General features: G+C 34.7%; 1 protein-coding gene across 1 annotated transcript; it reads left to right on the plus strand.

Moving 5' to 3' along the window:
• Nucleotides 1-215: 215 nt before the first annotated feature.
• Nucleotides 216-11864, plus strand: LOC147398107 (xyloglucan endotransglucosylase/hydrolase protein 24-like). Its single transcript, XM_086448935.1, has 3 exons — nucleotides 216-488; nucleotides 577-770; nucleotides 11516-11864. The coding sequence occupies exons 1-3, from the start codon at nucleotides 237-239 to the stop codon at nucleotides 11862-11864; spliced, it is 795 nt and encodes a 264-aa protein (XP_086305061.1). The 5' UTR covers nucleotides 216-236.
• Nucleotides 11865-15477: the final 3613 nt, after the last annotated feature.

The raw sequence follows: 15477 nt of genomic DNA on the forward strand, positions 1-15477 counted from the left end.
CACCGTGAAAGTTTTTCCAAGATTAATGATGTTTGTAAGAGAGAGATGAAGAAAAAATATGGGACACCAAGCCTCTTGTCAAAGAATGCTATTATGAGTCAGATCCCAACGTTGCACTCAACACTCTAGATACATTTATATATATATAATTTAACCTTATTTCCAACCCATTCATCTATTCTTCTTCTTCTTCATTTCCTCTCTCTCTCTCTCTCACTCTCCCAATTATTTCGGAGATGTCTAGGATTCCTTTCTTCTACTTGTTCATCTTCTTGTTCTTAGTTGATGCAGATTTTAACTTGGACTTCGACAACGTTTGGGGTTGGAATCGAGTCAAAATATCTGAAAATGGTGATCTTGTACAACTCTCCTTGGATAAAGGCTCGGGTTCTGGATTCCAATCCAAAAATGAATATCTATTCTGTAAGATCGACATGAAAATCAAACTCGTCCCGGGTGATTCAGCTGGAACTGTAACGACATATTATGTATGTCAATTTTATTTTTTATTAATTAATTTCTGAGTATATCTTCAATCATGGCTAAGAAAATTTTAATTATAATTTTGAACTACAGTTGACTTCACAAGGATTGGGACAAGACGAAATAGACTTCGAGTTTCTAGGGAACATTAGTGGGGAGCCTTATATCCTTCACACCAATGTTTATACACAAGGGAAGGGTAACAGAGAGCAGCAGTTCTATCTGTGGTTTGATCCTAGACAGGACTTTCATACTTATTCTATTCTCTGGAATCACCATCAGATACTGTTGAGTATTTTCTTTACTTCCTTTTGATTTTCTTCTTTATTTCTATTCTAAGACCAAATAAATAAATAAATAAGAAAACCAATCTAATAAGATAGAGAATCCATCACTAACTTGACTGATCACCAAACTCGATCCAACTTTTGGCTTAGTGCTATGTCAGCTCATTATTTGGATATATTGGACCCAAGAATGGATTAGGTTCGGGTCGATTGCAACACAACCTATGCCTCCAATTTTATTTTTTACCAAGCAAGCAAGTGAATTACATTAAGAGTATGTTTGATTGCATATGAAAAATAAGGTGAAAAATCAATTTTCATGGAAAATAATATTTTTCATGTGTTTGATTGCATTTTTTCATGGAAAATCATTTTTCACCCACATCTTAAAGTCTAACAAAAGTTCACTTTCTCACTCATAGGAAAGTGAACTTTTATTAGACTTTAGGGTGTGCGTGATAATGTGAAATCCATCTCTATTTTTCATCCCTAAATTAATCCTTAACTCATCCCTTCATCTTCCCCATCACCACCATTGCCAACATCACATTCAACCTCAACCTCACCATCGTCGACAACCTCTCTCTCTCTCTCTCTCTTTCTTCTTCCTCCACCTCCACCACGTCCTCCCTCAACTCTGCAGTCGCTGCCACCACCACCACCACGTCCTCTCCTTTTCCTTTTCCTCTTATTTTTCATCTACTTCTTCTTCTTTCTATTTTTCCTCTCTTATTTTTTTAAAGTAACATTAAACAATAGGTTCAAAATTTTCATTCTAGTCATTTTACTACAATCATTTTTTCATGAAATTTAATTTTTCATACAATCAAACACACCCTAAGGGAATTTTACCGAAACGTGAGCAATTTTTGGTTGAAATCCAATTCTGGGTCACTATTCATTTTAATTTCCAAAAAGTGAACTTGCGAGATTGCACATTTTCATGTGACAATCTCACTGATATTTGTTTTTACAACGCGACAGTTTTGCTGGTTATAAAAGTGAAGATCTCACATATTTACTACTTTTAGCGAGTTCGTCAGTATATAACCAGTGAGATATTTAGAAAAAAAAAAACCCAGCGAGATTGTCACTTTAAACCTGTGAGATCCTCACTAGAAAAACATGCAAACTTGCAAGTGTTAAAAATCAGAAAAACTTATGAGAATGATAAGGAAATTTTGGGAGAAATCTCTGTACAGTTTATTGAAGAGCAAACTTGGCTATTTTATAGCCTTACAAAGCAAGCTTGAAAATAGGAAAAATAACAGCCCACCTTTAATCAGATGCTAATAATGTGGTAAGACTAATTCAATCAAACAACTAACCCTTAACAATAGGGATTTATTGACAGAGTGGTAACAAACCACTAAAGCAGTCTAACATCTAAAATAACAAATCTCAACAATTCCTCCCTTAAATTGAATGCTACAATCACTAAACCATACTGCTTGGCATGCACACGAAGCTGCAGTAATAAACTCTGCCTTTATGGTAGATAGACTTACTACTGGTTGTTTTCTTGATGACCATGATACTGCTCCTGAACTTAATAAAAACACATAGCCTGAAGTACTTTTTCTATCCTCAAATCTCCAGCATAATCATTATCAGTGTATGAAACAAGTTCATCATCTCCTCCCTTCTTATAGAAAATTCCAAAACCAGTTGTTCATTTCAAATATCTCAGCACCCCTTTTGCTACCTGTAAATGAAGCTCAGTAGGATTCTCCATATATTTACTAATAAGACTTACCACATACATCATGTCAGGTCGAGTAGCTGTCAAATACATGAGACTACCGACAATCTGTTTATAGTAACTCTTGTCCACTTTAACTCCATTTTCATCTTTCACAAGCTTAAAACAAGAAACAATAGGATTATGAACAGAATTACTTTTGTCCATTCCAAACCGTTGCAACACCTCCAAAGCATACTTCTTTTGACTGATAAAAACACCATCAGATCTTTGCACGATTTCAAGACCAAGGAAATACCTCATCTTACCAAGACCTGTCATGTCAAACTCATGCTTCATGGAATTTTTAAACTCTGTAAACATTGAATCATCATTTCCAGTAAAAATAAGATCATCAATGTAGAGACTTACAATTAATACTTTGCCTTCTTTGCTTGTCTTGATGAATAAAGTATGCTCGTAGTCACACTTCTCAAAGCCTTCTTTTATGAAATAGGCCTTTATACGACTGTACCAAGCACGTGGTGCTTGCTTAAGCCCATAAAGTGCCTTCTTTAACTTGTAGACCTTCTGTTCATTTCCCTTTTGCACATAACCACAAGGCTGCTCCACAAAAACCACTTCATTCAGCTTACCATGTAAAAATGCAAACTTCACATCTAACTGATAGATAGTCCATCCACTTTGAGCTGCAAGTGCTATCATCAATCGAATTGTCTCCATGCGTGCCACAGGTGCATATACTTCAGTATAGTCTACCCCATGTTGTTGAGTATACCCCTTCGTTACAAGCCTAGCCCTGTTTTTGTCTACTTCTCCATTTTGATTAAACTTGGTCATATAAATTCATTTCACTCCAACCTTCTTTGCTCCCTTAGGTAACTCCGTCAATACCCATGTATCATTGCTATTTATTGCTTCCATTTCTAAATCCATGGCTTTCCTCCATTTCCTATTCTTCACAGCATCTTCAAATCGAATATGATCAGTAGTTGCAAACATAGCCAAATAAGCTTCATTATCTTCTTCAGAAATGTTTTCTCCTGTTTCATAGTCTCTTATCCAGATTGGTGGTCTCCTATTCCTCCCTTCATTATAGCTAGAAGAGCTTTCTTCGGTCAAGAAATCTGAGGAAAAATTCTCTTCAGCTACGTCTACATTAGCTTCAGGATCATTGGCTTCAAGATCATATTCAGATTCGCTCCCTTCTTCATTTTCATCAAACATAGCTGCTTCCTCCTCAAGATCACCCCATTCTAAGTCACACACAATGGATTTTTCATATTTCTTATCCCAATCCCAATTCTTGTCTTCTTCGAATACAACATCCATACTTATTATGATTCTTTGTGAAACTGGATCATAGAGCCTATAAGCCTTGGACTCCTCACTCACTCCCAATAGAACACAACTCAAGCTCTTATCATCCAGCTTAGTTTTTTTACTGTCAGGCACATGAACTTGGGAGACACATCCAAAAACTCGAAAATGCTCAACTGAAGGCTTAACTCCGCTCCAAGCTTCTTCTGGAGTCTTATTTTTCATTGCTACTGTTGGACTTCGATTCAAGACATGCACTGTCCAATTGACTGCTTCAGGCCATAAATTTTTTGGAAGTTGCTTTTCAGAAATCATACAATGAACCATATTCATAATAGTTCTATTCTTCCGTTCCGCAACTCCATTCTGTTGTGGTGTGTAAGCAGCTGTCAATTGTCTTCGTATGCCATTTACATCACAAAAGTTGATGAACTCTTGTGATATAAACTCTCCTCCTCGATTAGTACGTAACACTTTAATGAACGAGTTCGTTTCCTTCTCAACATGTATCTTAAAACTCTTAAAAATAGTTAGGGCTTCTGATTTTTCTATCAAAAAATAAACCCATGTTTTTCTACTAAAGTCATCAGTGAAAGTAATTAAATACCTCTTCTTACCATTTGAGATGGGCTTGATTGGTCCACAAATATCAGCATGCACTAATTGAAGAATTTGTGAAGCTCTCCAGGTGCTTTTCCTTGAAAATGAGAACCTTTGTTGCTTCCTTACTAAACAAGCCTTACATAGCCTTGAGGGAGACTTAAACTGTGGTAAACCATTCACCATCTGATTCTGCTGAAGAGTCTTTAAGCCCTTAAAGCTCAAGTGTCTATATCTATAATGCCAAAGTTGCACCATATCTTTCGTGATTGTGTTGAAACAAGTAGATGCTATAGGCTGAGATATAACATGCAGTATCAACATTCGATTCGAAGCCATCTTCGTCTCCATTATTAAGCCTTTATCAGGATGAAACACTTTACACTTTTTACTTTGAAACAGAATGTTAAGCCCCTTTTCTTGCAATTGCCCAATACTTAGTAAATTGTTCTTCAGCTCCGGCACATAAAATACTCCTGTGATAATCTGTGCTCTTCCATTAACTTGTAGTCGTACATTGCCCTTTCCCATTACAACCATACTTGAATTGTTGCCCAGCTTCACAGAAACTCTGAAACTTCCATCAAAATCTGAAAAAGTATTCCTTCTTTCCACACATATGATTGCTACATCTCGAGTCAAGGAACCACATATCTTCTCCATTACCCTTAGTCATATCAACACAAGCCATCATTAACATCTCTTCTTCAGTCTGAGCATAGTTGGCTTCCTTCTCCTTGCTTGGACATTCCCATTGAAAATGCCCAAGCTTATGACAGTAATAACATTCCACTGTGGCCTTGTCGAAGCTTTGTCTGCCTTGTCCCCTTCCTCTTCCTCTAAAACTTCCACGTTCTCGACCCCTTCCTCCAGATTGATCTCCATGAGTAATCTTCAAAGCGTGTTCTTCTTCCACATGAGAACTCATGCGTTGTTCATGTACGAGCGGCTGCTTTGCAACTCATCAATGGTTAAGGTGTCTATATCCTTAGACTCCTCAATGGAACACACAACATAATCAAACTTTGGAGTCATGGATTTCAAAATCTTTTCAACTACAGTAACATCTCCTTTGTCCTTACCATTTGATTTCATTTTGTTGGCTATGACAAAGGTCCGAGCAAAATACTCATTCACAGATTCTCCTGCCTTCATGTGAAGAATTTCAAACTCCTTTCGGAGAGCTTGCAAGTGAGCACGCTTTACTTGTGTTGTACCTTGATACTTCTGCTTCAAGGAATCCCATATGTTATTTGCTGTATCCTTGTTGAGGATTGTCTCTAGGACCGAACGATCTATTGCTAGAAATAAATAGCTCTTTTCTTTCAAATCTTTCAACTTCTGATCTTCAATGTTCTTCCTCTGAGCATCTGTGAGACCTTCTGCTATTGTAGGAATCCCATTCTCCACCAAGCCCCAATACTCCTTAGAACACAAGAAATTTTCCATGAGCATCGCCCAATGATCATAGTGCCCATCAAATTTCGGAACTACTGGCTGCACAAAATTTTTTTCTGTCATCTTACTTTAATCACTACACACAAAGAAGGTTGCTGTTTCTAATTTTAACCAGGCCCTTTGATAGGCTCTGATACCAAATGTTAAAAATCAGAAAAACTTATGACAATGATAAGGAAATTTTGGGAGAAATCTCTGTATAGTTTATTGAAGAGAAAATTTGGTTATTTTATAGCCTTACAAAGCAAGCTTGAAAACAGGAAAAATAACAGCCCACCTTTAATCAGATCCTAATAATGTGGTAAGACTAATTCAATCAAACAACTAACCCCTAACAATAGGGATTTATTGACAGAGTGGTAACAAACCACTAAAGCAGCCTAACATCTAGAATAACAAATCTCAACAGCAAGTTCACATTTTGGGAATTAAAATGAACATTTAACCGGAATTAGAATTTTTTCATATTCTGTTTACAAAGTGGTAATTTACCCTTAAATTAATATAAACACGAATAATGAAAAGGGCTCACAATGATTAAAAAGACCCATATTTGATGGTCCAAGGCCATCAAATTTCATAAAATTTGGTGGACCAAGACGTCAGATATTTCATTGTTGAATTTTTTTTTCCATGGGCCAAAATCAACAAATTAATGGAGGATATGAGAAATTCGACTACTCTAAACCAAAAATTTCCAGTTTTCACGTAGTGACTATTCTAGTTGCACCCACCTTACTTCAATACATGCCCTTAGTAACCTAAACTGTTAGGTAATTGAGAGGAGATTCGCTTAGAATCTGCGCTCTCGAAATATCAGATCGCACATTTCATTATGGGCCTCTTTACATGTCATGAATGTTTGTTAATCATCCATATAAATATTATTTTGTTGTAATTATTAAGATAACACATTTGATGTTATTAACTCGAATTTATCTTAAAGACTTTTTAGTTCACATTGTGTAGTTGTGGATGTATTCATACGTACACATGAATGTCTTTAGATTTTTTTTTTTCCAAATATTTATATAAAATGTTTGGTGTCATTCAGTCAAATATTTTTAGAATAGTTTTCTGGGCTGCAAACCATAAAAGTGGATCGTCAAATATGCACAAACAATTCTTGGTTGATGACTTACATTTATTAAATTTGATATAATTTTTTGATTGATTCGCAACCATTGATTTAATCATGATTAGAATCCAAATCTAAATTTTATGTAAACTAATTAAACAATTTTTTTTTAGAAGTCTTTACAATGATACTTAAGGATGTTTTTCACATTTCTGCTCCTCTCGCATCTGCACCTGCTTCACAATCTGGTTACCAAGTACATGCCACACAGCCCACACCCAAAAAGTGTTTAAGTGGGTGTAGCGAGCACAAATGGTGGGTGCAAATAACCTGTCCCTTATCAAAAAGATATATAGGAACATGACCTCACATAACACAAGAAACACACAATGGATTTTAGAAGATTATTCTAAAGATCAACCTAAACTAGGCAGACAACAACGAAAAAACTAAGATTAACACTGAATTAATAGATTAAACACTGCAAAGAAAGTTAAAAAATTTCAAGACTCTTGATCAACAAAATCAATCATCTTCTTCATTGGATTTTGTGTTGATTGGGGGAACTAGGTAGGGGGTCACTATTTTTTCGATCTTGATTTTCCTTTTTTGGTCTCAAATCTTTACCGCGAATCAAGTTGAATTTCCCATCCTTCCCTTTCTTTGTTACAGTTTAAATTGATAAATAAGTTTTTATCTAGTGATGGAGCCAACAAACCATTCTTTGACACCTTTCTATTTAGAAATTTTAGCACATCTGAATTTTCACTCTCATGACTAGTATTCGATTGTTTTATATCTTCTACATGGATGGTTTACTCAACTTCTTCATTGAATGAGAAACTTCACCATTAATAGTGATCTTCTTTGGCACCCACTTTAATGGATTGGCTGATACGATTATGTTTAGGACAATTGTCCGGAGAATGATCAAGAGTATCAAAAGAATTAGACGCCATTGGTTCCATTTGTATTCTATAGTTTGCTCAAATGATAAACCTTCTTCATCACCCAAACTATAAAACTCAAAAACTTGCAACTAATCCATATCTATTTATGTTGTGTAAATGTCTTGTATTTTATTGGCGGTATGGTGAGTTGTAGTGGGTTTCAATTTTTGTGGAGATAGACACATTTAGCAACTGCTAGTTTTATAAATAGAGATCTCTAGGGTTGTAAAACCAAGGAAAGAAAATAAGTGATTGTTCTTGATCTAATCCATAGACATAGGCACACTTTCGAACCACGTAAATTCTTGTGTTTTGTGTAATTTCTATTATCTTTGCTATTTTTTTTTTCACAAATCAATATTAAAGCCATTGGTTTTGTATGGAGAGACAATATAAACTGACAGTTCTTTAGAGGTCGTATTACTTTTCGTTTTGGAATTTAATACGATGGCAATGAAGAGTTCAAATACAAAGTTCAAGGGTCAAGAGATTCAATGGGAATGATAATTTTAATATATGAAAAAGAAGCGCGAAGAACATCTTAATTCAATGAGCCTGGCTAGGGCGTTAAAAGGAAAGTTCGATAAACTAGAGTATATGACAGATGCAGGTTGAGAAAACAGCGAGGCAAGAACAGTTAGTAAAATTCGAATTTGTTTTGGAGATAGCATGTTATTTAACATTATAAAAAGAGGAATTGGTACCTAAACTTTGAAGATGGTAGATGGTGCAAATCTCCTAGAACACATGAATGTGCTCAATCAGGCCTTTGATTAACTACATGAAGTTGATGTTAAGTTAGAATAAGAATATAAGGCCATTATACTTCTTAACTCACTTTTAGATTCCTACGACAATTTGGTGATTACACTTTCATATGGGAAATATTTTGTGAAACTGGAAGAGATCAAAGTAGTACTTCTATCAAACGATATTAAGAGAAGACCCAATCTTAAATATAATGGTCAAAGGTTCATTATTCATGGAGAGAATCAACGAGGAAAGACTTCAGATAGGAGTAGATTAAATTGACGGGGAATACATATAGTGCTACTACTATAAAGAATGTGGTCACATCAAAAGGGATTGTCCAGCTTGTGCAAAAGACACAAAAAACAAAAAACAAAAAGAAAGTATGGATAATTCAGGTAGTGCGATTGCTGCAGTGAAAAGTGAAGATTAATATGGAGATGTTCTCAAAGTCTCCAAAGTTATACATACTTTTTTTTCATGATGTGTGGATATTAGATTCAGGTTATTCAATCCATATATAATTAAAAATAATAATTTGATACGTTCCAAGAAAGGAAGATAAGTGTGGTCTCCTTCAGTGACGAATTTATTTTTCATGTCATAGGAGTAATACATATTGTGGTGGTACATCAGTTATCCTAAAGATGCAAAAGAATTTAATATCACTTGTCAAATTGGATTTCATTGATTACAAGTATTCAAGGGGAAGTGGAGTTTTGAAAATCACATGTGGTTGCATAGTCCAAATGAGGAGAGAAATGTGTGATGAGTTGCATCGTGAATACAATGATGCATGGTATTCCCAAGACCTCGATGGGTGGTTGAAAATAGGGTATACATGGTAGTAGATGTTTACAAAGAGTCTCTTTCATAGATGGTGCAAAAACAAATTTGTGTTTCAAAATTATATATGATTGTTATGAAATTTATACGGTTCGAGAGGACAAGTCAAAGTCCCTATTTGGAATTGACTACAGTCGGCTTGGGTCAATTATCTATGTCCATTAGCCGTGTGATCGAGTAAGAGTGGACCATGATGAATCAATAGTATGTATAGCTGGTGATTCTAAAAGGTTAATGGTTTTTTGCGATATTAACATACTTGTGACTTTGTCGGATTTGTATCCTAGACATAGTTTATGCAAACTTCATTGTGAAAATTCTCTCTAGGAAATTTTGGTATTTAGGTAAGATGGAGTTTTGGCAACATGTGATAGGTTATTATCCCAGATCTTCTTTAAGGCGACAAAATTCAAGTCAAGGTGGAGATTGTTGTGTAAATTTCTTGTATTATGTTTGATGTAAATTGAATTGTAGGGGTTTCTAATTTTTGGGGGGAGAGACATATTTAGTAACTCCCAATTTTAGAAATAGAGGTCTTTATAGTTGTAAAACCAATGAAAGAAAATAGTGACTATTCTTGATCTGATACAGGTTGAATGTGGAGTTGCATCTCACGCATAGTAGATGCAAAGTTCATTGTATAAGACATGCGTGAATTCTCTCTAGGAGGTTCTGGTATTTAGGCAAGATGGAGCTTTGGCCACGTGTGATAGGTTATTATCCCAAATCTTCTTCAAGGTGACAAAATTCAAGCTTAGGTGGAGATTATTGTTTAAATGTCTTGTATTTTGTTGGAGGTTGGGGATCTCTAAAGTTGTAAAACCTAGGAAAGAAAATAGTGATTTTTTAGATCTTATCCGAACACATTGTCGAACCAAGTAAATTTTTTATGTTGTGTGTGATTTTTGTTCTCTTTGGTCAATTTTTTTTTTCCACGAGTTCGAGCAAGCAAGTCTTGCCAACTTATATGTTCAAGAATGCATATGCAATGAACAAGGCACCATACTTCCTATACTTCCAAAAGAATCCGCTAACCAATATTGCAATGAAAGTTTTGATAATTGAATCCATATCAATCGGGATAGACTTAAACATTTCCTCTATGATTTTAATTTGGAACTCCACTTCTGAAGATTCTCTATAACCGAGTCTATGGAAAGTCCATATTGTTCTCTAGGAGCCCTATATTTTGTTTCATCTCAACTGAAGTCGGATTTTGTGTCAAAAGACGTTGGAGACTAGAAAATTCTTTATTATATCATGTGTTTATGGAGCCATTGTGACAGATGATATTTCTTATTGATTCCAAGAACACCAATTTCTAAGAAGCTCTAATGGAGTCTAGAATTCTGAAATTGCATTCGAAGTGTGTACCAATAAAAAATGATTGAAAATTAACACCAAGGAGCAAAGAAGAACATTGTGTTACTTAAATAAAGAACCTTGAATCCACAAGCCAAATAAGAGAAGTAAGCCAATTATATAAACTATAGGACTTCTAATTTGATTCCACTTTGTACCAACTACTACCTACTGACCCAAAATAACAAAATTTATAAAAAGTAGTAAACATTTCACAATAGTAAATGATTCTAGTTTGACAAAATCTCATTTACTAATTTTAGAATACGTAATAACAATCTTCTAAAAGGACTAAGACTCCAAATGTGTAGACATAAAAATTACTAAAAATAGTACATTTTTTACTTGGACTGAATATTTTTTTCAACTAAGACTAAAGTAACAAAACATGCTAGAAAAGATCTTTTTTCGAGATGCTTATTCGAACCAATTTGTAGCTCTCAATATTAATTTCAGAATATTAAATTTTTAACAGTTGTTCTAATTTACAGCTAGGAAGTTATTCATTTTGTTTTAAAGTTTGGTCTTCTTTCTTGAGATCTTTGTCTACATCAAAAATATCAATTTCTCAACTGAAAGATGTCTCTCTCTCTCTCTCTCTCTCTATATATATATATATATATATATGTGTATCATTTTCCTCCTTGACAAAATGTGAATGTTATTTTTCTTTAATCAGCTTCTCAGTGGACGGGACACCCATCAGAGTCTTTCGAAATGCAGAAGGTTTAGGGGTACCGTACCCTAAAGACAAGCCCATGTGCCTCCATGCGACACTTTGGTGCGCGGATGACTGGGCCACGAGGGGTGGGCTAGTCAAGACTAACTGGACCCATGCCCCATTCATCGCCTCTTATCGGGGTTTCCAAGCTGATGCGTCTAAGGGAAGTTGGTGGGACCAAACACTAGATTCCAATGGTGAGAAAAAACTCAAGTGGGTCCAGAATAACTACATGATCTACAATTACTGCAATGATCTTAAGCGTTTCCCTCAAGGTTTACCCCCTGAATGTTCTCTTACACCTTAGGAGCTGAATTAATGTTTTAAGTTAATTGCACAGATATTATCCTCACCTGGATAAGATGTCAAGAAGTGAGATCAAATATATAAAATCTTCTTATAATAATAGTGATCTTCGAGACGGTCAAGTTTCTTTAATCATCCATTCATCCTTATCTCACTCAAAAGTGGTAAATAATACAATATGAGTAGGATGAGCCTGTGCTGCTAGGCTTACGAACTTCACATTTTTTTTTTTTTGCTCACAGAATCCGGGATCCACCAAGCGCATGAGCCCATGTGCATCCAATGCATACCCAATTTACCAAATCTGCGAGTTAACATTGATGATTTCAAGTGCTTAAAGCCTTTCTTTCCATCTTAAAACTAAGCATTCCAAGCTCAAGAAAAAAATCCGTAGCTTAGTTGGTTGACATAATATAATGCATCTTTGTAGTGGTGGTGTTCAAGTCCAACTCTATGAGAAAAAAATAAAAAGTACAAGAAAAAACAATTATCTTGAAAGAATTTCAAATGATGTTCAATGTACCTTTAATGGATCTGAAATTCACGAGGGTAATGGGGTAGAGATGCAAAGATTATGGCTAGGTAGGTGGTCTCAGAAAGCTGCTATTGGGCCCTACGTTTACTTATTACACCTCAATTTCTTAAATTATTTATCACACCACAATTACACATGTTTGGCTCAAATTATAATCTCAACATTACAAAACATTATAACACTAGTTCCAAAACAATTTATTACTTATTTACCATTATGATTAGACTCATCTAAATTCCTAAATCCAAAATTAGAAATCTAACAAAACAAAATGAGAGAGTCTTTCTTGGCACCCGAACTTTTACTTCTTCTCAACCATTCAATTATTTTCTTTATTTTTAATGGGGGTGTAATCAGTAAAATTTATAGTGCCAATAACAGCTCTCTAAATAAAAATACCATCGTTTTACTGATGGTTCGGTTTCTTTGGTATAGATAGCAATGGGAAATTCTTATTTGTGGAAACTAACGTGCCACTGATTTTATGGTTAAATCTTTACTATAAATCATGATTTCAGGATAATATAGGATTAGTAATTTATTCATAAGGAAATATCTTCAATTCTTTACTGATAAAAAGGGAAAAAAATTAATCAAAGATGTTTGAACGATGGACAATGGCCCAAATGATTGTGCCATTTGTTCATTGGGGCCATTTGTTGTGCAAAAGAAACATGGGATTGGGTAACCACCCAATACCATGCAAAACATTACCTTTATATATATATATATATATTATATATATATATATATATATATATATATATATATATATATATATCAAATTTTTAGGAGAAATACCATTATTTGACTGCTCATTTTTCACAGAAAGTGATTTTCTACCCCCAAGTTAAAAAACAACTTTAGGCTGGGTTTGGTGTTGGATGAGAAATTGAAATCCATTCCATAAAATTCAGCACTTGCTCCTTTTCTTTTTCCCCAAAACCAGCGCACCACAAAGTTCTGCCTTGGCCTTGTCTCTTCTTCTTCTTCTTATGCATTTTCTAGATACAATCATATGGTGGATTTCAAATTTTCATCGTGCCCAATTTCCCACCACTATTTTCCCAAGGAATTTGAAAATCTATAGAATTCATTTTCTATGTAATCCATAACTTCCTATTGACTTTAACTTTCTACTTGAGGAAGAATTTATCATTTTTCAAGAACTTGCAAATATTTTACTTTAAGATATATCTATTAATTATATTCGAGGCATTGATTTTAATAAAAAGGGAAGGGTCCTTTTAAACCCAGCTTACCGATAATAAAAAATAAAAAAAAAAGATAAACAAATTGCCAACCTTTCGTAATAAGTAATTGTGATAAACACCACCATCATAGTAAGGAGGTGTCAAATCCAATATAATTACAAGAGGAATAGGTCGGTGAGTATTGAGATAAGATCAAGATGATGACACGTATTAAGGAGAGTGTAGTGCAAGCAAATAATTAAAGGAAGGACAAAGAACTAATGGAACTTGCCACCTGACTTGCCAGCTGTAAGGAATAAGAGCTAACTTCTTAATTAAACTCTCTAGTGATGTTTGTGGGACCTACTGAATGAGTAATGCTTACGGGTCTTATTTTGAAATCATATGGTACATCCAATCCTTTTAGGTGTCACCATACTAAGAAGAGATAATGTGTTAAGCATGAATGTAGTGCAAAATAAAATACTACTTGACACCCCAAACCATATGGGATGCATGAAACATAATTTTGTCATCCTCAATACCTACTATAAATATTATGCTGGTTATGGGTCTTATTTTGAAATCCTGTGGTCAATCCAATCCTTTTAGGAGCCGCCATAATAAGAAGAGAAAATCATTTTCATAATGTATCATTCATATAATGTGTTAAGCATGAATAATACTAAAAAATTAAAAAAAATAATAATGATAGTTGTCTGACACTACTTGAGATTCCAAGCTACATGGGTTGCATGAAACATGATTTTGTCATCCTCAATATATTTCCCAACTCTCTCACTAGAATTAATTAGGGGTGCATATTGGATAGGGCCAAATCGAGAATCGAACCAATCCAAAGTATTTTTGATTGGTTTGGTTTGGTTTTTCGTTCATCGATTCGATTCTAGTTTAGTATATTGAAAAATCGATTGATTCTATTTGTTTCTCGATTAAGGGGAATCCTAAAATTGAACCAAATTTCATTACATATAAATATATATACATATTACATACATTTGTTTACAAAGAAAATTAAATATAATCAATTTCTTTTTTTTTTTCCTTCTTTTCCACAAACATATCCAACTTTGTGTTTCCCCATCCTTACAAAACCTGAAACCTAGCCTTCAACTAGAGATTTGCCTCACCAAAAATTTGAAGAGGTACTCTCTCTCTTTCTCTCTGGACTGGTTTGCATCTCTTTTTCATGGGACACATTGAATAATGGGTTTACTAATAAGGCCATTGAGACATTCTAGGGGATGGTTGAAGTAGCCAAGTAGGTATTGTAGACACCTCATTTTTGCTTAGGTTGAGCCCGAAAGCATCAAGAACTTTTTGAAAATGGGTTTGACCCAAAATATTTTTCATATTGGCTTTAAAGCCCACCAGTCGAGAAGCAACATGACTCGAAAGCCATTTTTAGAGGGAATTTTAAATTTGGTCGCACCTTACCATCGGTCAGGCCATATTTAATCCTGGAATGACCTCATCCATACCAAAATTAAATTTTGGTATGGCTGAACCTTAGGTTCGACCAAGGTTAAGTTTTGCCTGACTAAACCTCAAGTTCGGTGAGGCTTAATTTAAGCTTGGTTGAACCTCAAGTTTAGCTAGGGTTAAATTTAGTGTTGGGCGAACCTTGAGTTCAACCTAGACAGTTAGAATAATTTTGGAAGTCCAAGTGCACTGGAATTTTCTTGAAAAAATGACTCCTTAACCCTCTCTTTTTGTGGTTTATTCTCTGAGAAATCCCTTATCTACCCTTCTAATCTTTTCCAAAGAGCACATGGTTCTTAAGGCATTCAATGTAATTTGACCAAGTTCCAAAACCTATGACACTTTTGTTCAACCTAGATAATTCTCTAAAACTTCTACTTAAT

This window comes from Akebia trifoliata, chromosome 7, assembly GCF_017979445.1.
Source record: "Akebia trifoliata isolate Shusen 1 chromosome 7, ASM1797944v1, whole genome shotgun sequence".
In the NCBI taxonomy this organism is placed as follows: Eukaryota; Viridiplantae; Streptophyta; class Magnoliopsida; order Ranunculales; family Lardizabalaceae; genus Akebia; species Akebia trifoliata.